Source organism: Nelusetta ayraudi, unplaced genomic scaffold (assembly GCF_046127955.1).
Source record: "Nelusetta ayraudi isolate G7.1 ecotype Tasmania unplaced genomic scaffold, CSIRO-AGI_Nayr_v1 ptg000063l, whole genome shotgun sequence".
NCBI classification, from domain to species: Eukaryota; Metazoa; Chordata; class Actinopteri; order Tetraodontiformes; family Monacanthidae; genus Nelusetta; species Nelusetta ayraudi.
Window position 1 is genome coordinate 1,296,687 of NW_027466113.1, and position 22,804 is coordinate 1,319,490.

The following is a 22,804-nucleotide window of genomic DNA, read 5'->3' on the forward strand; positions in this document are numbered from 1 at the left end:
GGAGAGATATGAAAGATGAGATTTTATGTTTTCTACGAGGAGGTTTTTTTGCATGTTACTATGACGTGAGTAAATATATAAGGTGCCTAACGTTCATGTTTGAGCAGACCACACCTCGGGTCAAACCGCGGCTCGGAACACCCTCGTCCTGCCCCCCCCCACCACCACCCGCCCTGTCTGGTCTGGCACAATGGGTTCACCCCACCCCCCACCCCCCCGACCCCACCTGATAGGATGATTTCATCCTGAACCCCCCTGACACACACACACACACATACACACAAAACGCCTTTTACTCCGAGGTCTCGCACGAGTAGCCAATCAGCAGCTGCGCAACCACCTCCAAAAAAAGACACTGCAGCTTCAACCTTGAAACATTTTTTTTGCTCCAGCCCCCCCCAACTACCCACTCCCCCCCGTGAGACCCTCCCATTATCCCAGACCGGTGGGCGGCGGGTGCCAGCGAGGCCACCCGAAGCCACTCTGAGCGGCGGTTGGACCAGCGTGTGGAGCAGACATAGGAACCCACTTGCACTCGAAAAAAAAAAAAAGCTCCCACCTTTGTTGTGCCTCACTTCCAACGGTGCTTTTTTCAGTAGTCTGTCTTTCTTTATGTTTGTTTGTAAGGTGCTGTATATAACTTGAATATATATTATGCACATATCCTACCCAATGGGTAGAAAACCACAAAAAAGAGACGTTGTGAATACTGTAATATAATGTACAGACGATATAAGAAATTTTAAGGAAGGCAGCGTCGAATTTGTAAAATGCCTGCTACGGTCGAAGCGAGAAGAAGAAAAAAAACACGTGCTTTGTCTCTCTTTCTTTCTTTCTTTCTTTTTTTTTTAAATGAGAAAACATGGTTTGGAAGAATGCCTAGAATATGGTTGCATCACAAATAGAAAGTAAGTACTTATGATATTTTGCTATAAATGCTAGTCTGTCGCGGTGAGGACGAGGAAACCTCCGGCTCGGTGGAACATTGACTTGTTTATTGGATCTCGTCAAGCCGGCTCCCGCAGTGCCGGGCCTTCGTTTCGGCCACTCGTGGTTTTTTTTTGTTTTTGTTTTTGTTTTGTTTTTATTCCTTTTCTTTTCACGTCCGACCGACGTTTATCACTCAGACCTTGGAGAAAGTTACACACACGCACGTGCGCGTCCGTTGGCGTCGATGCCAACGATGATGTCAGCCTGCCCGCGTTTGACCCTCTGCCCCATTAATTTTATTTGTAAAAATATTTTTTTTGCACATCAGTGAAAGGTGAAGCCCCGACTGTCGAGAGGAGAGCTGCGACACTTCGGAAGGAAGTGTTTGTTTTGTTTTACGTTCGTTTTTCGGCTTTTTTTTTTTTTTTTTTTTTTTTTGCTTTTCTATTTTCTACCTGCCAAAGTATGACTGTGCAGAGCTCCCAGCTCTGCCGCTGCAGCTCGTCCCTCCACACGTCGGCCTCCAGGTTGAAAGCATTTCAGATCTCTGCTTACGTTAGCCTTGGGTGTTTTCAAAAAAAAAAAAAATAAATACTTGAGAGGAAACTTGAAAACAAAACTGCCCATTCCCCACTTTTTTTTTTTCTCTTGGGTTGTGATCAAAAAGGTCTGAAATGGAAGAAAAAAAACAAATCCTGTCATTTGACCTCTTGCGTTCATTATGTTTGTGTTCATGTTCATTTTTGTTCTTACACGACAACGTTAAATGTGGCACAGCGTGTTGAAACGGAAGTCACGTCGTTTGAACCTCCAGTCGTTTATTTCCAGTATGTACTGAAAGTGACTCATAAACACTGTACAATAACCGCAGAGCATGTTCATTCTAATCTATAGACGATGTACATAGCAATGCGCCATTTTTTTTTATTTTTTCTGTTCAGTACACCAAATAAGTGGCAGTTGTGTGAGTTTCAGTCTGGACAAGTGTCTGCTGTGAGTTTGGCTGGAGCGCAGCTCATCACCCCCCCACCCACCACCACCACCACCCCTCTTTGTTTCCTGCACTAGCTTGAACAACTAACTTTGGCTAAGACTGACAAATATATATACATACATATGTCTGTATATATGTGTATATATATATGTATATTTTCATATACACATTTATATATGCATATATGTGTACGTATGCATACATATATCCCAACCTCCAACCCCACCCCCATCCCCAACGCGCTCCAGTTCGGCTTCACTCTCAAACTGCTGACAACAAGTAGCTGTTTTTCTTTTAATTGTTCCGGATTTGACTGAAAACAGCGATAACGTCTCAACCGTTTGGTATTCTCTGTCTCGACAGTAACCATAGGACTGCTTCCACCATGGGTTTTCGTAACATCGGTTTGCTTTATTTACAAAACGAATCCTATCTCGCCCCCCCTCCTCGCCCCACCCCCCTCTGTTCCCATATATATGCATATATCTGTGTATTTCCATATGTGAATATACCTATGTATGTGCACGTGTCTATCGAGATAGACGCGTGCACATACATATATATATGCATATATATGTATCCCAAAGCAGAGGTTAAAATGTTGTGTATTTCTGCTTCTTTTTATTTAAGCAATTGTGATGTAATAGGTTTTAGGCCTAAGGTCTGTTATTGCAATACTTTTACAGAAAAGAAGAAAAATCAAAAAATGTTGCTCTAAGTGCTGTTGTAGTCAAAGATTTTATGCTTGTACTTATGCTGTAGTCAAACTGCAGCATAAAGAATAAAACTTTAAAAGTGAACCCATGTCGTCGCGTTTCCTTCCTCACTTAATGAATTGATTTCTGCTTTGCTGGGGCATCCAAGCTGAGGTCCGGCATTAACAATAAAGACGGGTGCATAACCTCAGTGCACCCCACAGGGATACATTCATTTAAACAAAGCAAGATATTTAGATATAGATAAATAGATATATCTATACATCCATGCAGTACTGTTCAAAAGTTTGAGGTCACCAACTCATTTCTGCATTGAACTCCATTGTAACCGGTTTTATGTACACTGTCATGGCTTGCATCCGTAATATATTGTAAGGTCATTATAGGCCTTCTGGTTGTTGAGGGAATTTAAATATTTACAAATATTTCGCACACTGCATTAAATTGCATTGTCAGACTAAAAAAAAATGGTCATAGTTTACATTTGTGGCTGACTTTTGGTGTTCACACAGAGTTTTGCACACTGGGAATTCTCTCTGTCACGTTTAATTAGAAACCGTAAATGTTTCTCATTGAACACTGAAACGTTCCCATACTTGTTCAGCACGTCTGGACTGATTATCCTGCATCGTTCATGGCGGTCAATGCAGAAGTGACTTACCCCGAACTCTTGAATGGAGCCTCTCCCAGCAGTCTTGAGGCGAGGGCGGGGTTTCCAACCTGGATTGTGCAGGTAGCGTGCTTCACGTCCAGGTCGAACCCGCTCACGTGTTTCCACTTGGCGGCCAAAGACTCTCTGGAGCCTCGGACGAGGGACTCGGCTCAGGCCAGCAAAGGCAATGAGCTGCATAAAACATTGGCGGCTTCAACACTTTGCAGCAAGCGGCGGTTTATTTATGGACAGACCCCATCTGGTTGCTTGTCATAACATTCGTAAGGAGCGAAACAAAGCCGACGTTCTGAGCACTTAGCCTCACTTACCAAGTGCAGAGGGAGGGTTGGGCCCCCCGGGGTGGGTGGAGGGGTGTAGAGCCGCCCACTGTCCTCTCCGTGAACCTGCCGCCTGCGAAACGCTGCGAGCGCCCATCCGCGTCCCTGATGGTATTCACATTTCCTCCTGACTCACTTTCTCCAGACTGCGCCCGCACTCACTGGCGGAGGCGGCCGACTGGCGGAGGCCGTCCGCGGCCAGTCATGCATACATCATCCGCTCTCGGCGGCGGCGGCGGCGGGGATGAGACGTGCAGCCGCTTCAGTCTTGAAGCCCTCGCAGGCTTTTAAGCATCCGCCAGGAAACAAGGGAAGGCGAGGAGGAAACTGCTTTCTAGTAGCGCTTCCATATTTAATAAAGGATGTGCTCTGGCTGGGAACCCAAAGCTGAGGGAGAGACTGAGCCCGGTTCCAGTTCAGCCGCGCCTTGAAATCGGATCAGCAGATTTTCTTTTTTTTTTTTTTTTTTAAACGGCCGCCTGCAGACACATTGACAGAGTTTCCAAAGTTAAAGAATTGCTTGCATAATGAGGCACCGTGCACACACACACACACACACACACACACGCACACACACACACACACACACACACACTATTCAGTTTCAGTGAACAGAGACAATGCTTTTGTAATTTTAATTCACTCCACTGCAAGAGCAAATGGAGACGGTTAAATATTTCTCACATACATATCACTTACTCACAGCATATACTGCTTCGATGAAATTATTTTTTGCAGGTCAACTTTATTTACCGTACATCAGGGTTCACCGACGGTCTTCTTCATCTTGCGACCAACACGGCACCAAGCAAAAAGGTCACATGACCTCCTGTGGATTCACCACCAGCAGAGGGAGTCATCGGGGTCATGGGGCTTTGTGGCACGGGTGGTGGTTGAGCCCCCTGTCAGCGGTGCGGTCTTCCAACTCCCACCTCCAGGGGAGGTCGGAGACATTGAGTCCGAACGGCCCGTGGCACGGTACTTGATTTCCCTTTTTACCCGCAGATTCTTAACAGAAAGTTGACGCCAATGCACTTTAACTCCTAATGAATTCCTCCGAGTTACTCCGCTGAAGGTGACCCAGACGGTCGACTTCCTCCGCAGTCTGTCGGCCCGAGTGCGAGCGACTCCGCCGACCTTCAGCCAGTAAGGCGGAGAAAATCTCAGGAACTGACCGAGAAGACAGTTGGTCTCCCTCCCGCCCCACCCAAGTGACCTGCGCTTCACCTCAGGTTGTCTTGACACTTGAGTCGTGTTCGGCGCCGAACCCCCCCACCTGAGGAACACAGATTGTCTTTACGTTGCGGCGGGAGAGCAGCCGATCGGAGCGCCGCTCCGTCTTCTGCGTCGCCCTCCCTCTGGGACGACGGACAGGTGCCGGCCGCTGCATAAACAGCCGCTCATTACTGCCGACGGCAGAGGTCATTGCAGCACGCACACACACACACACACACACACACACACACACACACACACGGTCCCCCCATCAGCGCTGAGGAGTGCGGTGGTATTTCCATATAGATAAGGTTGATAATGAAGAGGGACGACTGGGGCAGGTGAGCTCGCTCTTTATATCTGTTTAGCATCGCTGGACACTGACAGCCACGCAGACGACGTGCCAGACCTCGCTGATTAGAAGGCAACCGGTGGGTGGGCACCATGATATCAACACACACACACACACACACACACACACACTTTGGGTTACACTGTCTTGAAGTGATGTTTATTTATATTCACGTTTTTTCACCTGAACGTGCAGTTCACCTGGGCAACTTTCAAAATAAAAGAAAGGAAAAAGAAGGAAAACTGGGTCTTCTTGAGTGAAATCCAGTCCTAAGCTACCCCCGAGTGGGGGAACTGCAGTCTGAACCTCAAAAGAGGGGAACACTCGACGGCGTGTTTCAGGTTGATCTATGACTTTTAACATGTTGGCCCCGACCAAAAAAAAATGACTTTTTGGCCTTTTTTTCTCCCAGTTTTCAGACATGTTGCGATTTTGTAACCCATCGTCCACTTTCATGCTAAATTACTAATGCTAATTGATTCATTGGACCAATCATGCTTAGTCTTGGTCTGATGGAGAATGTGAATTTTTTTTTTTTTTTTTTAGGTATATCAGAACAGCTCAGACTATACAGTGGATGCTCTGGCCCCAAATGCTTATCTTGCTTTGACCGAACGTGTTTGGTTTCGTAGCACTTTTTTTAAAAAAAATTTCGGGGGGAACTTAAAACTATCACCTCTTTCACTGCAACTGCAGTCCCCTGATTCAATCACAAGAGGGCGGTGTTTCGCTGTGTTGAAGCGTCTATTTTCTTCGTATGAAAATATTGTGAATAAATTAGGGTTTCATTATATTATTTGGTTTGATCTCTGAAACTAACCCCTAAGACAGACTTTTCTAAAAACACGGAAAAAAAAATAACAGCGCGCTGTTGGACAGAAATACAGAGACGCAACAGCCCCACTTGCCAATCGCAGATCCACTGTCACTCTTAGACTTATTGTCCCTTGAAAAGGTAGACAAGACACCAGTAAAGGGTAGCAGGTCACTATTATTACCATGTTTGAGAAACCACACACACACACACACACACACACACACACACACACACACACACACACACACACACACACACACACACACACACACACACACACACACACACACACACACACACACACACACACACACACACACACACACACACACGTCAGTGATCATTGGATTTTATTCAGTTGTGATCTTTTCCAAACACGTGGTGAGTCTTCACCTGGAGCACCTCCAAACACATGCACCTGTATTAAGGTGTGGAGACGCACTGTACCTGCTGCACACTCACACGTAGGATGGACGCATCACGTGTCAAACTCGTACTTACTCCCGACTCCAAACTGCTCCTTGAACAGCATCATCCGCCAAGTGACTGAGTCACGTCGTTTTTTTTACGGCGATGCATAGGTACAATTTATTAGTTTGAGCTAATAATAATAATAATTAAAAAAAAAAGAAACAAAACAAAACTGCATTTCTCCGACTTGAGAGAAGACACAAAGCGGTACTGAGCCTTCACAAAGGCTCCGGCGGACTGTGCACACAGGTGAGCTTCAAATTAAATTCTCTTCCCAACGAGAGCCAGTCGAGACTTTGTGAGACGCTGTTTACACGCAGGCTTCATTCCCTCCTGGTGGAGAACAGTACAACTGAGCTGTACAACTGTTGCTCAGAGCCGTGCAGATCACTCTGAGCCACGTGGAAATCCAGACTGAGAGCTGGGAGCCAAGCGGCGGCGGCGGCGGTGCCAGCAGCTCGGTGAAGCTGCCGTCTAGTCAGTGACGCAGCGCAAAGAGGCAGAGTTCAGGCAGCCAGGGACTCGGCCGGGACAGTGACACACGGCAGACGAGATGCGACATCTGAGGTGGAACTTCTAGAGGGGGGGGGGCGATGGGGACAATTTCTCTCTCTTCTGTGCAGTTAAGTTTTTGTTTGTTTTTTTCTTTCAGAGGTGCTCCAAAGTCAGCAATCATTGGACAAGGTTAAAAATGGGAAGGTCTGTCCAGAAACGCAGCTCGCTACTCGTTCTTCTTTCTGAAGAACGGCTTCCGTTCGGACACTCGGTCTTTGGTTTCCTGCAGTTTCTCCGACAGCTTGTCCTTGGTCTCCTCCATTTTCTCGGAGAGGCGCTCCTTGGTCTCCTCCATCTTTTCCGTCAGTTTCTCCTTGGTCTCCTCCATCTTTTCCGTCAGTTTCTCCTTGGTCTCCTCCATTTTGTCCTGGATGTAGTCTTTGACTGGCGGCGGCGTCGACAAGTAGCCGTGCTTGCGGAGGTACTGGACCAAGAGCGACGTGCCGCCCAGCGTCACCGTGTATCTGGCGGGGGTCGCAATCTGTGGACGGACGAGGAGCAGAGGAGAGCCCATTAGACGGATAGATTTTCTTTTTTAAACGTACGATGGCCCGGGGATTCCAATGTGACTATTGCAGAGGTCAGGCAGTTCAACAATGAAACTTGGAGGGCTGTAAACTGAGAGGCAATGCCACTCGTGGGCACTTAGAAGTTCCTGCAGGAAGGTTACCTTGTACATGGCGTAGGCAGTGATGGCGTAGCCGCTTGAAGACTCCCTCAGCAGGTCAACCACTGACTCTGGCAGTCCAATCATCTCCAGAAATGGCACAACGTTCACACCTCTGCGTTCAAGTGAAACACAAAGCGGGAGAGATTTTAAAAATAAAAACTAAGGATGCACAGATACCGATACCAGCATGAGGTATCGGTACCGATATCAGCATGAGGTATCGGTACCGATATCAGCATGAGGTATCGGTACCGATACCGGGGTGGAGAACTCTACTTGTACGACACCAATACCAGTTGTATATGTATGTATAAGACAATATTGTTAAATTTGTGTTTGTACTGCCGTGAAACTTGGATATCTGTACCAATATCCGATACTTGTGTTGGTACAGATACTCGGGTGGGGTACTCGACTTGTACTCGTAACATATGTGCCGATACCACGACACCGATATCAGTTGCATATGTATGGATGAAACTATTTTGTTAAATTTGTCTTTGTACTGCAGTGAAACTTGTGACAGTGACCCCATGTTGCAGAAAAACATGCAGAGAAATGTAGTTCAAATAACAGAACATCTGTGGAAAACTATCATGTGTTATCTCAGTACTTGAGCACTCGGTATTGGTGAGCACTGAAATGCAAGTACTTGTACTCTACGCTTTGTGTAAAAATAATGGTATCGGTGGTTTACCTAAAAATCAAAACACAAAATTCAACTAAAAGTGTTCAACTGAAGGAAGGGTGTTGCAGACTCACTTCATGGCGGCGTAATAGAAGGTTCCGAACCAGACGGACGACGTGAGCAGGTGGACGGGGATCATCACCTTCCCGTACTGCTTGAAGGTCCTCTTGAACCTCTGCACCAGGCCGATGGACTTGTCCTGCAAGGGGTCCACCTCCACCTCCACCTCGGGGCCGCTGCCGGCCCCCCGCTGAGCCTCCTCCTCCTCCCTGGGCCGAGTGGACGCGGACAGCCAGCGCCGGCCAACTGGGGGCGCCGGCGGTGGCTGGCGGAGGGCGCAGCAGCGGCAGAACAGGGCGGGCGGCGGGGGGCCCTGGACCCCCACCAGCAGGGGTCGCACCGCCGCCAAGCGCTGCAGAGTGCCACGGTTCAGGATGCGCTGCATCATCGTCTTGGTCGTCGTCGTCTTCCTCTACTCCGCTCTGCCGCTGTGACTTTCAACCACAGGCTGGAAGGAGAAAAAACATATACTGTATATATGAATATATATATATATACATTCAAAGCTTTTTTAAAATCATATAAATATATGTTGGGAGGGTTTAGTGTCTTTGAATGGTGCAATGTGAAAGAACCAATGTTAACTATTCTTTTGGAATGGGCTCAGTTGTGCAAGTTGAGTTTTAAAAAAAATACTGAAAGGGGAAAATATTTCATGATTATGAGGACAAATTATTGAATTGTGATACAATTAAGAAGAATACTGTAAAGCACGCTTTGTTTTGTTTTTTTGTTCAGCAATGGTGCTTGCATTACGGATATTCCCCGTACCGACATTAAACTATGCTTCTAAAACAAACATACTTTCGTAACTTTCGTAAACTAAATGAATCCCATCAAACTAATCAGCCAATGTAAACGCCTGCAGTTTGTTCTGTGTGAGTAAATCCCAAACAACACTGACCACTGCGTGACCTCACTGCTCACTCACTCAAGACAAACTGTTTTCGCGTTACTGCGATGACTCATCGCATTGCATTTTTTTTTTTTTTTTTTTTACTACCACAGAGGCAGGTCTTCTGATTCTCTCTAGCACAGTTTAATTTTACAGTATCAAAGTTCCTGAACGTACCTTGGCTCGATGAACAGACAATCATACATGCAGCACCTGTAAGAGAACAATCGAGGCGGCAGGTTAATATAAACAGGCGGGGAAAGCCAAGCGTAAATGGAGCAACACGCTTTTACAAGGGGGCAAAGCTCATACACATTTCCTCAATGCTGTCCAAACTTTAGACCGGCTTTCCAATCAACCAGATTGTTCAAACATGTTTGTGAAATTTTGCAGGAAGTCATTAGATTTGTCTTCAAAATAAAAGTACGTCCCTGAGCCCAAGTAACGTTGCACCGTAGAGATCTATTCTGGCTTAACGTTCAAATTCCAATGGGGGAATAGCACTGACGCGCTCAAGCTAACTTTACATGAGCACTATTTTAAGTCGGTTGACATTGGCCAGTTCAATTTAGAGGACATGGAAGAGTTGCGGTGACTTTGCAGCCGACTGAGTGTAAACTTAAACACCTCTTTAACAGTAGACACTAGTTATAATCCACACAGTGAGTGTCAAGCCACGGTAGCGCTGTCACCAACTCAGCATTGGAGCCTAACGTTAGCCTAGCTTTGCGTCGGGCTAGCTGCGCTGCGAAGCAACGCAGTAAGGAGGACAAGTCAGTGCTAACACAAAAGCAACAGTAGTCAGTGATAGAGAACGATCAAGGGGTCATACTTACGTTACACGTCATGTGCTGAAGAACAGTCCGGACCGTACCCTTGTTCTGGGTGGCCATGCGAACGGGCCAGGGTTAAGTGTCATTGAAGCGCCACATTTGTCGCCGACAGACTGACTGCATGGAGAGCCGCATGTAAACCCAGCGCGCAGGCACTTATGGGAAATGTAGTTTGTATGGACGCGCTGGGAAACGTCATTGGGTTGCTCGAGAAATCAATTTCCCAGGGTCACTTTGTGCAGGCTAAGTTCCAGAAGCAGAGTTAGGGAAGTGGTTTGTTTTGCAACTTTGTTTGTACTGCGCTGTTGATGACCTTGACGCGAGTCCGCACTTAACACGTAGGACTGCGTTCAATGACTGTGTGAAACAGCTCCCCGATTTTAAATGATAAAAGAAAATACCTTGTCAATGTTTGACGCCTGTCTAAACAATATTACGATAAAACTTAATATTAAAACTTAAACCTGAACCGCATCATGTTATGCTCTCGCTGGACAAATACCATTCAAAAATTAAAGATGTATTTAGAAGTGGAAGAAAATGCATTTTTAGAATAAAATGCATCGCTGACGTAACTGATGTGGCCAATTTATTTTGCAGTACATACCTTCTACCACCAGAGGGCAGTCTCTCCACACTCGTCCGTGGAAATGTAGACGTCACAAACAGCCAACGACCTTGGAAACAGGCAATAAAACCTCACTATTAATAGTGTTAATACAGCAACAGTCCAATGACAAATCAGAAGAAGGTGTTCACAAAGTTCTATTGAACATATGAAATGTTTACATAGTATCCCAACACTTCCTCTCTGGAGTAGTATATAAGAAATACATATAGTAAGCTTTAAACAGCTTTAATTACTACAATATTTAAGCATGGTATAGATCCAATATACAGTAAATGCTGAGGAATTTGGTCAAAAATATAAAATGCCCCTGACTATAGAATGGATACCAACATGCATAACGTGTGAAATTATTACACTGCTGATTACTCTTTAGTCACAAGTCCAGTCAAGTTTATTTATATAGCCCATTTAAAAACAACAAGTGCTGCAGCAGTTTGAACGCTAAAAAGGTTGCATACATACTGTGGGGCTCGGCAATTTAAGATCATTAAAACAAAAAAAAATAAATCTTAGCCAGTGTAGAGAGGCCAGCACTGGTGTGATATGATCCATTTTTCTCTTTCCAGTTAAAAGACGAGCAGCTGAATTTTGGCCAATGGAGAGATGACTGCCCTCAGGCCAACACAGTCCTTGGAACCCCAAGATAGGGTTTGATTTTGGTAAGGAGTCGTAGCTGGCAGAAGCTCGTTCTGACATCTGTTTGTCAAATATAAACGAGGAGTCTGGTATCACACCAAGGCTTTCAGCAGATGACTGATTGGAGTGAGTGAAAGGGCCAAATACATTGTCCTTGGTCAGGTACTGCCCAAACACTGCAATCTCCTTCTTGCTTTCATTGGAGAAGTTTAGCTGCATCCATGTATTTATGTCCTTCAAAACAGGAGATAAGAGGCTTCAGAGAAACGATGATGGTGATGAAGATGAAGATGATGATGATGATTACTACATGTACCTAAACAGTTTACAATAGCATCAAGGCCTTCTGTCGATCCCGTTCAAGACTGGCTTGTAAACCCGGCAGAAACAAAGTCGTCAAACCAATTGTCCTGTCCATGCCTTATTTGGCCAAAGACTGCGATGTAACTGAATGTTGTTGACGCATATCAATTCAAAAATAGTGAAGCACAGCGTGCCCACTGACGAAGCACTAACCCTAACCCTAACCTGTCACTTTGACCCGCCGGTGTAGCTACCTGGAGCTGCTGTAAAATGGACTTTTAGCCAAAAGGAGAGTCATGTTCAACTTGAGGGCGTTGCGGCGGAACAAAACGGTGAAGTATGGGTGACGCACCAGGGCCGAGACTCCTTTGAGACGCTCATCAGGATTCACTCTGCATCCCCACTACCACGCTCCAAGCAATTCTACCTTGGCAAGGTAGCTTGGAAACAAGCCAAGTTATAGGCTCTTCATTCATGTTGTGTTATCCCTCCATGGCAATAAGGAAAGATTCCATCAACAGGATTTTTAACATTTATAATATTTTACACCGTGTTACAAGAGTTCAGATTACTTTTTATACTGGTGGATGTTATGGTACCATAAAATTATGTGAATAACAAAATCTAAGCTAAATGAGACCACAACAAACAAAGGACGCCACACATACTGTATATTACATAACATATTATACAATCCAAATCATCAGATGTATGAATAAAGAACGGTTGTCACTTTGCCATAAAGGCATAACACACCATGAGTTCCTCTACACGTTATTCACCACTTATAATGCTAAATAAACCCTCTTATAAATTATTATATGTGATAATAAACATTTATAACATGTTTGTTAAAGTAGTATTAATTAGACTTTCACAGAACGTGACACCAAGTTAATGTTGTTCCTTATACAAAGTGGAAACCAGGAGCATTATTTCACTAACAATAACACCTTGCAATAAATCATTTGAACAGTTTGCTCTATAATTTCTAGGCAGAACGATCCTCTGGCCATTGTCCAAGGTCTATTGTTTAGGGGGCAACGTTTTCCACTTCTATGGAAACACTCCATCTGGCTTGAAAATGTGGCTTTATAATGATGTAATCCCACGGGGGGGGGGGGGATGCCTGGCACTGTGTCAACCTGAATCTCAGTTACACAATCAAAAGCCAAAGACGCCACCTGTTACAGAAGTGGATTCCATCCTGTCTTCTTTGAGTTGTGGTATGCAGAAATCTCCAAGTATAAATTTAATGCAGCTTAAAAAAAATACAAAACAACAAAAACATCTATCAATACCCCCTCTGGCAGTTGTATCCCAGCTTAATTTTTAGGATCCATTTCTGGTTGTTTTTTTGGAAGGACCAGCAACACCTGGTTGCAAAACGTCGCCTACACTGATAGTAATAACGTGGCACACTGGCTAGTTTCCCTTTTCACCGACATCAGCAAGAAACAATCTAATGAAATTAAATTATCTAGATTAATCAGCTGTCATTTGTTATTATCAAACCTTCGCAATCAATAGTTTCTCTCCGTTTATTGCATTGTCGGACACTGTCAAAGCACGCCTGACGTGCCCACCGAGGCAGCGTCACCTGTCGGAGACTGACAGGTCGACACCGCCCCCTGCTGTTCTCTCGCTGCCCCTTCATCCCGGTTCATGGCCGTGCGGCCTCGTTTCCTCATCTCTACTGCTTCCATGATCCAGCCTTGATTGGCCGGTTGTTTTCTGTGCGGATAACTTTGAAATGTTTCCCGTCCACATAGCAGTTTTCACATTTGCAGTTCTGTTATTGTTGATTTCATTCTTGATCTCGTCCGTCTTTTTGATGTTTCTTTTTAAGAGGATTTTTGATGCTGATGTCCCCTGTTTCCCTTATATGTGTTTTATTGCACGAGTGATTGGGTATTTCATACACACGTATGTCGTTTTGCTCAATCTTGCCTTTAGATGCTCTATGGGGGGTTGTGTGATTTCCATGTATGGTTTGTATGGTGTGCGGATGTGACGTTTGTTCATGGCCCTCTTCATGCGTCATCGCAGTCAGTGCCGTTCACACAAAGTAGGTGAAAGTGACCTGTAAAGTGCGCTCTCTGAGTTGTTCAAAATGCAATGGAACAGCAGTAAAACAAAGAAAACAATTGGAAGTTGTTGTTATTTTTACGTTATTATTACCATACCATGATTTTACCGGTCCGGCCCGCTTGGAAATAGATTTATGTGGCCCGTGAACCAAAACGAGTTTGACACCACTGGTCTAGAATGGATGGTGCATCATATTCTTCAAACATCTTACAAAGATTGTCCCTTTTTACGGCGGTTCTGCGGGTTCATGCAGGGGAAAAAAAGGCCCGGCTTATATTGCATATCATCCAAATGTTACTCTACGAAACCTTTGCAGCTGTTTTCCACTGAAAGTCTATTTTTCTTTTCTTTTCTTTTTTCTTTTTTACTCTACAATTTCTGATGAATGGCAGAATAACAATGTTCCCCCATTCTGCCCTGGACACAGAACGATCAGGTGCAATAAAGGACACTGGTCCTTGAAGTCCAGATTCAACGGGGCTTGAGAAATGTCAGTATAGCGATCAGATGGCGCGTCACCAAGTCGTATGGCTACACTTTGTCCTCACAGGCGATCATTTCATGCCTGTGGTCGTTCACAACAGCAGTGACTTACAGAATCATGTGGTAAGTGCTCGAGCAAGTGTTAGTGTCAGAGTGGCATCTCTGGGGTTTGGCATTTGGTTTGAAGTGGTGGTATTCAGCAGGGAGCGCTGACTGTCTGCCCAATTAAGTTTTTTAAATACAAGTGTGATCCTTGTAATATTTGCTGGACAAAAACATTGCAAAAATGTTGTTTTTCATCTTGCTTTATTTTTGGCTTCCCCACACCTCTACATCACGCTTTCGCAATAAACGGCGTAGTGATTGGTTAGTTCAGCTGTATCTGGTGGGGCTGTGAAGCAAAGGTATTGACTTTCCATCTGAACTGGCTGAACTTTATAAGAAAAAAAAAAAAAAAGTTTTGTTTCCAGAAAATGCCGCTGTATCAAGCAGCAAGCCTAAAACAATAATCCATATGTTCAATGGAGGGCTCGCAACCATTCCGAGATTTCAGACAAAATTCTGAAAAAGCATTTTGAGCACTGTGAGAGCCCAGAGCTGAAGCCAGAGCACCCAGAGGTGCTGCACACTCAGCAGTACATTCATCAAACGATGGACCTACAGAAATCGTCCTCGTGATATCCGCATGTCATGCGAGCACATTGTGACACAATTACAGTGCCTTTCATGTTAATTAGTTTCACAGTGTGTGACACGCCCGGGACACACCAGTCCCTTGTTCTGGGTTGTTCACACTACTCAGCAAAGATATTTCAAATTTCCTCAGATGAAAGTGAAAGACGGAGCAGCTTGTTTTTTTTCTGCCATTCATAACAAGAGTCCACCTTTAAGGAGATCATGAGCAAACTCAGCTCAGATTCAAGATAAAAACCCTCGTGCATTTACTCAGTTTCTTATATAAAATGACCAGCCGTCCTGTCCTGCGGGCAAAAGTACAGCCTCAATTAATGTGGGAGGCTTCGACGTGTGAACACACACACAAACACTGTGACCTGCACTCCTTTACATTTTAATACGGAGCAGAATAAGCTGTTTAGTAAAACAGTCGAACTCAGAATTAATGCAAAAAACAAAATTTAATTGCAAGAGTGCATAAGGGATAAGTTTCTTGTATTTCCCCATTGTGATTGTACTCAGCAAACCACCGGCAAAGAAATTCTCCCCCACTGGACACCTAATGGACAAAAACAAGACTTCAGGCCACTGCTGTGTTTCGGAATACTACATTAGTTTTTCTTGTCGTTTTATTTTATTTTATTCTATTTTCAGAGGAACAACAAGCAGCGGTAGGTAGGAATCCTCCTGGTTCCACAAACAGATTATTGATAGTTAAGGCAGACAGTGGCCTTCTCAATGGTTTAGGTCATGCGGTTTAGCTTGTGAGACAGAATTACTGGAAACTCATGATCGCCTTGGGCACTAAACCAAAAAAATAAAATAAAAATAAAAATCTTGCACTAATTATGCAAAAAAAAAAAAAAAAAAATGCTGTAAACAAGTGCTGCATATCCAGTTTCAACATTTCCAAATTCAAACAGCTGAGCAAACAGCAGCTCCATAGACGAGGGATGTGGAAAGATGCGGACAGGGCACTGTTTTTTTTTTTTTCTTTTTAAAGGCTATGCACATTATATTCAACTCATGTCTGAACAACAAATGGCTTCCTGTGGAAAGATGAGTGGGATCCTTCTTAACCTTGACTCCAATAAATGATGCCCCAGAGCAGTTAATCGCTTGGATCAGTCGTGGAGGGCATCAAGCAGCATCGGTAATCACAGCCAGAAAGACACACACATAATCTTCTATCTATTTATTTAATTAATGTTTTATTTAAAACCTGATGCATGGGTGGTTGTCTTCTCTTTCATATACTTGTTCCTGCAACACTTTTTTTTCTTTTTTTCTTTTTTTTTAAACCTTGCTTAGACTGCACGGCCTGGTTTCATTTAGTTAAAAAGGAATTAGTCACTTTATCAGCAAAAAGGCTGATTTCCATAGAAATGTGGAGGTGGATCTTGTCACAAATTGTAGCATGGAGCCCGACTGGTGACATTTCAGAGAAAAATAAGAAATATATGAGTAATGTGTGACCATGAGATAGTTAAAAGCATGGCCGTGCCAAAGCAGTGATTAGTAAGAACTTAATCAAAGGTTCAAATTAAACAAAAAAATGACTTAGAGATAAATCAGGGATATTAGGCAACCATACCTGGCTGACATTATTGTCCTTCACAATGTGATGTGTTACATCAACAATTAACATTTCATGCCCAACTGTTTTGGTTTAGACTCTCAGCTCAACTATGTGGTACCAATAAATGATAAATGGAATGATGACGTAACAAGTTTGGATTCAGATCCAGCCTTGGCTTAAGACCGTCTTAGTTATGCAGTAAGTTATGTGGTATCCCCTTCTCTTGGCTGATAAATGAAAACAGATGAAAAGGAAATAATAAAAAAATACTTAAATTTTGAGACAAGTATTGGAATTTGGATTGAGAGTTGATCCTCCCCCCCGCTTAGCTACATGTTGATAAAATGTTGGTGAATCAATAGCTGCATTTGAAGGAAAGTGCAGATATGTTTCATTCTGCAGCTATAAAAAGTTAAAAACCTCTCAGTAACCTCTGAAGCAAAGACGCGTTATGTGCAAAAAGTAAATACAAGACAAAAATATGAGACCAAATAGGGTAAGATGCAGCATGGCCTCGAGTGAACAAGGTGCAAAACAACCCAGGCAGCCTCCAGGCAACATACCAGCACGGAGCCTTTCTTTGGTGGCAACTTGGGAAAAAAAAATGTTTGCCCACCAGAACGTTTTCAACATCAAAAGCGGACTTGTAAAGCGGATTCTATGCAGCTCCTTGGAAAGATCCAGAGAATATCCACACTAATTCTAGTCATTTGCTCTTTAGGCTTCAGGCTTGAACCTCAACCTTCACTTTACACATAGACAGGAGCAAACCAGAAATTGGCATTTCAGTACTTGTACGCACAGAGAAAATGTCATGGATGATCATTGCGTTTATTGAAATAAAGTTTTTTTTTTTTCTTTATAGCATTGACAGGATCAATAAAAGAGTAAATTAAAACATTGAATGGATGCTATGAAGCATTTTGGCAGAAATTCCAAATTCCAAACATATCATAATCTATTGTAAGTGATAGTAACCACACAGGGCCAAATCTTACTCTCACTGTATGCACTAAAGTGACAGTTGCACCTCTGAACAGGAGTTTGATCCTTATAACTGACAGGTTCTGATCTGGGCCTTTCTGTGTGGCGTTGGCATGTCTTCTCAGAACTAAAATTCACAACCAGTGTGCAGTACGTGTTGCTGCGAAATAATAGGGAAGGAGAGAGGCCCCGTTCACTTGATCAGTCGCCCTCCCCTTATACAGCTTGTTTGAACAAACTGCACTCCACAGTGCCAAGGTAGAAGGCAATGAGGATGGAGTGTTTTGGGGTGGTGGTGGTGGTGGTGGTGGGTGCTACTTATCCCAGGTGTGTTTTGTCAGGTGCAGGGTGCATAACTGCTCCAGGATAATTCCTTGGAGTTGTGGACCCCCAGAGCCTCTTTATTTCTGACCCTCTCCACAGCTGAAGTGATATTCCTCTCAGGATATCAGTTTTGTATTGCATCTATAATAAATCAAGATACTTTATTATATCTATCTATTGAGATTATATATGTATCTGTATATATATGTATATATACAGATATATATACATATATATATATACACACACACACACACACACATATATGCATATATATATAAAAGGGAGGCACACACACACACACACACACACTCGGCCCACCGGCAGTAACTGAATTTTCTAATAGTTTCTTTTAATAACAGCAGACAGCAGACCTAATGCAACACCAAAACCTAAATTCAATGCCTCATGTGGCTGAAAGAGGGAGGAGACGGAGAGAAACTCGAGGTTCATTGAGAAAAAACTATTTTCAGCGCGCCGGACATTCTGGGAACGTACGTCTACTGTGGGTATTAGCTGGTTGTAGGTCTGCTTTTCCATTTAGTTTTCATTTAGTCATGGTTTCACTAGCGTCTCGAGCTTCCTCTTCTTCTCTTCTCCTGTTGGATCCTTTTTGAGAATTGCGAGAAAAGTGTTTCAGCATTCCTTTCATTTGTTTTTCGTATTTTTCGGTTTGCGTAATGACTGTGGTTCTGCCGTTATCCGCCGGGAGGTTTGTCATGTCCTTGTTTTGTTTTTTATTCAAATATTTTCACGGCTTTTGCTTCCTTTTTTGGTAATATTGCTGGGTGGTGGTCTGGCTGTTTTTAGGATACCTGCTATTTCATTGCACAGAGCTGCTTTTTGTCCCTGTCCTGGTGTTTTTTTTTTCACATGCTAATTCTCTTGCTAGTCTGAAGCCCTCGTATGGGATGTTTATTTTTTGGTGTGATGGCAAAGTTGAGCCCTCCTCATAGTACACTGCGTTCTTTCTGTGCTAGTTCACGTTTGGATGCGTTGCAAATCCATTCATGTATTGCTTCGTTCTTCCTCCCGTTTCTTTGGCATTAGTTTTTCCAGTTATGGGATAGGAGGTCGAAGAAAAACCTGTATATCTTTCTGTTTAAAAGAAAGATATAAATCCACAAACAAGTGCTGTCAGTGAGCCTTACTTGGACTGTTCCCTTGTTTCCTTTGCACGAAAAAGGCACGCAATAAATGAATGCATGGAATGGAATGAAAACCGGTAAAAAAAAAAACGGTAACAACAACATACAGCAGCAGCGGGCGCAAAAACCCCCATTTAAATTGCGACGTCTCCGCCACTTTTGCACCTGTTTCTGTTTGCGTGTGCAATCTTAGCGGATCAGTCGCTGCATGCAAAACAATGTTCGTGCAACATGTTTGCGTGTGCAATTGAATGTGCATGCGCTCGTCAGGACCCTCAGGCCCTAGGATTTTTAATATGTTTTTCGTGCAGACGTCAGCGTCATGTGAAATTACACAGCCGTAACAGTTTTGGTGCGTGCTTGCAAGCTTCGTCTTTGCTGATGCTCCAGCTCGAGTATGTTGCCACTTTGGGAAATAAAATTAGCTGAAACCAATATAAAAAAAAAACATACGCCTCATATCTGCCCAGGTCCTGCTGGCCACGCCAGTATATTAAGAAAGAAAGCTGAGGTACTAAAATCTTACAAGGTAGCCCTGTTAAGCTGACTCACCATTAACACCTCTTAATAGTTTGTTTGACTTTAAAGCCAAAGACATGAAAATTTGTCATCAAAAGTGATGGTTCCACGACACTCCAGCTGTGAATGTCTTTCTACTCTCCATGTTAAGCCATCATTGATTCCATAAAATATCAAACATATTGACGTAAAGGAGCTTTATAACGTCACTTTTAGCATCAAACTTCAACTTTAGCATCTGACAGTGGACACCCAGCCAGTAGCTGCCAGAACTGCAGTGAGGTAGTTGTTTTTAGAGAAATGACTGACATCTTCATTGACTTCATTCAAACAGTATCATTGTTTTGTCACCATGTTGTCATCAATTGAACAGTGAAAAGTTGTGTGCAGCCCAATATGATAACAAGCCAAGTCCCACTGACGAGCTGTAAATGCTTTGTAAATTCAACCCTATTGTTAGTGCAAGATGGAAAAAGATGATTCATATAGATGTGCTTCATGCTTCATTGTATTGGCTGTAAATCAAGATCAATACACGGCTTCTCACCAAGAAGAAAAAAATATTTCATTGTGACCGTTATGAGCAATGTGTGACACATTTCAAAAACCCTTGATAAAACTAACTGCAAGGAAGCAGCATGTGATATTGATTGTTATACGATAATCACAAAAAGGTCCTATAACCTTAAGAGAAGGAAGAGAACCGTTTAGGGACCACAGGAAATGAAATAAAATGGATATTGCAGGGCTTAGCAATGTGCCTCACCACTTTCAAATGAAATTAAAGCTAAAAATAAATCATTAATGTAATTATTACAACGATGCTGTAATTCTCCTGAACAGATTAAGGTGGTTTGGCGGCAGGACTAATCATCACAAAGGCAGCCACCCCCCCCAAAAGAAAAATAATAATTGTGTGGTCCCACAAGCATCTTTCAAATCCAATTTCATGTCCTAAAAGCCTGCTGAATAAAAGCTAGGATTTGGGGAGGAAATAAATACTCAACCAATGCTCCCTTCGAAATTGCAAATCCAAATGAATGAAAGCTGTGTGTCTGCGCTGAAACTATCTAACATTTGGTTTTGTTTTTTAAGGGTTGTGCAAGATTGTGTATTTTCAGAAATGGTGTTATGGTGAAATGGTGAAATGGTGTTTCATATGTGTGTGTGTATATATATATATATATATATATATATATATATATATATATATATATATATATATATATATATATATATATATATATATATATATATATATATATATACATAGAACACCATTTCTGAAAATACCCATGTGAGAGCATTGGAGTTAAATATCACATGCTGAGTGTCCTGTTTCTGCACTTATGGGAGGGAAATGATTTTGAAAGGTCCAGTCCATCAACGTGATTTACAAAACAGGCTTTTTTCACAATGAATGTCGTCATTTGTGGCTGCCTGCATGATGGAGACGAAATACACTTCCTGGTATTTTCAGTTTCTTTTTTTTTTTGTAAATCACAGTGAGCCATTTGTGTTTTCGTGAGAGGCTTTTTATGAAAGGAAGAAAAAAAAAAGTCAGCATATCATGAAAGACAAACCCGGGCTTTGAGAGCGATGCTTGAAATGGATCTGTGCACTCCAATCTGTATTCTAATTCAAACTGAGGGTGCATTTTATTGTACTGTATTAGAGCCAAAAGCCATCAGTGAGGCATTAATGCAAACCTTTGTTGAAGCTTTATTCTCTCTCATGGAGAGTACGCTATTGCGTACGTGCTGCCAATATCGAGTAAAATGAAGAAAAATATTGAATTTCTAAGAGACTTTAAAGTGACAAAGCGTAAATAAACAGAGCGGAGAGTGAGCCAATACACCGAGAATACAGACAGTATAAAAAAAGATTCTCATTAGTTAGACTTAGTACGCCGTTCTTATCAGAAACACAACCAGTGATCACGCCTTGGACAAAAACTACATCTGTAATTAACTCGCTGCTGCTGCTGCTGCTGCTGCTGCTGCTTGTGCCCCAAATTGGATATAAATATAGGCCACTTATTCAGCAAATTTGGAGGGAAAATATATCGCCACAATAAATCCAACTGAACCACACATTCTAATGAACCTACAAATCTAAGCTGGAGTGCCAAACATGGAAAAGGGTCATTTCTGCTGAAGCATTCTGAGTTTCGTTTGGATACTGAATCGTGATCGGATTTGTTGATGAAAAATACCCCCCCCCCCCCGCACCACCACCACCATCACCAGCAGCAGCCTCTGAAGGAGTCAAAGGAGACACTCAGTGCCTCCTGAGAACCCACGGTGGCGCTGTGAACTCACTTTGAGGGCTGTTTTTGAATAATCAGTTAAACCGAATCTTTGGTTTTGCTGCAAAATTCCACACGTGTTAAACGTGTTTTTCCTCATTTCCTCACAATAGGAGTAGCTTTGGGCCAAAACGGATTAATCAAGCACATGATTTTGCTGAGAAACCAAATTTTGAGTGGTCTGTGAAGTGACCTACTCCATGTTTAATCTGTTTCACGTGTCTATATTAAGTTGTGTGTGTGTGTGTGTGTGTGTGTGTGTGTGTGTGTGTGTGTGTGTGTGTCTGTGTGTGTGTGTGTGTGTGTGTGTGTGTGTGTGTGTTTAAATATTTCAATTGACTGTTACTGAAACACAGTGCGAATTTTTACATAATAAATAATCATATTAAAGTCAGGCTCCTTCAAGCTGAAGACGCAGATATTGTTGCGCATCTCCATGGAGACGAGTGACGGTGAAAAGTGCGGGGAACCTTTTAAGGGTTCGCAAGTGGACCCTCAACACACCCGCCTTGGAAAAGCAGCACATTTGCCTCCTCACTGCCTTCCATAAACACTTGCAGCGTACCTGCGAATCAATGACATTGATTAGCCGCATCCATCACCGTCTTCTTCACCCAGTCGACTGCTGTTGACTTGCTATTGACCCGCCACTCGCTCATTAAAAAGCCGACAAATATCAAAGCGGCTGCGAGCGCCGCGCGTTGCATTTTTCATAGCGAAAGACGTACTCTTTTAAAGTGATGCTCACCCTGTTTTTCTATAGGAGGGCGGCCGAGACAGCCCGCGAAACACTGGTACGCGACGGAGTCAAAGGCAGCAAAGGAGCTTTGTGTGAAAATGTGTGAGTCGGCAAATTGAATGATATTAAATAAGTTTGAAATAACAACCTCGCAGATTCCTGATGCAATCCTGTGGTGCGGTGGTTAGCACTTCAGCC

General features: G+C 43.2%; 2 protein-coding genes across 2 annotated transcripts in view; both read right to left on the minus strand.

The window, feature by feature from the left end:
- LOC142897995 (TGF-beta receptor type-2-like) overlaps positions 1-22,804 on the minus strand; it is a 336,150-nt gene that overhangs the window by 164,514 nt on the left and 148,832 nt on the right. The window lies entirely within an intron of this gene.
- LOC142898161 (uncharacterized) lies at positions 6,348-10,344 on the minus strand. The gene is made up of 5 exons (XM_076040948.1): positions 10,190-10,344; positions 9,531-9,566; positions 8,473-8,906; positions 7,711-7,822; positions 6,348-7,521 (listed from the first exon to the last, which is right to left on the minus strand). Exons 3-5 carry the CDS (start codon positions 8,844-8,846, stop codon positions 7,207-7,209), a joined length of 801 nt encoding a protein of 266 aa, XP_075897063.1. The 5' UTR covers positions 8,847-8,906; positions 9,531-9,566; positions 10,190-10,344; the 3' UTR covers positions 6,348-7,206.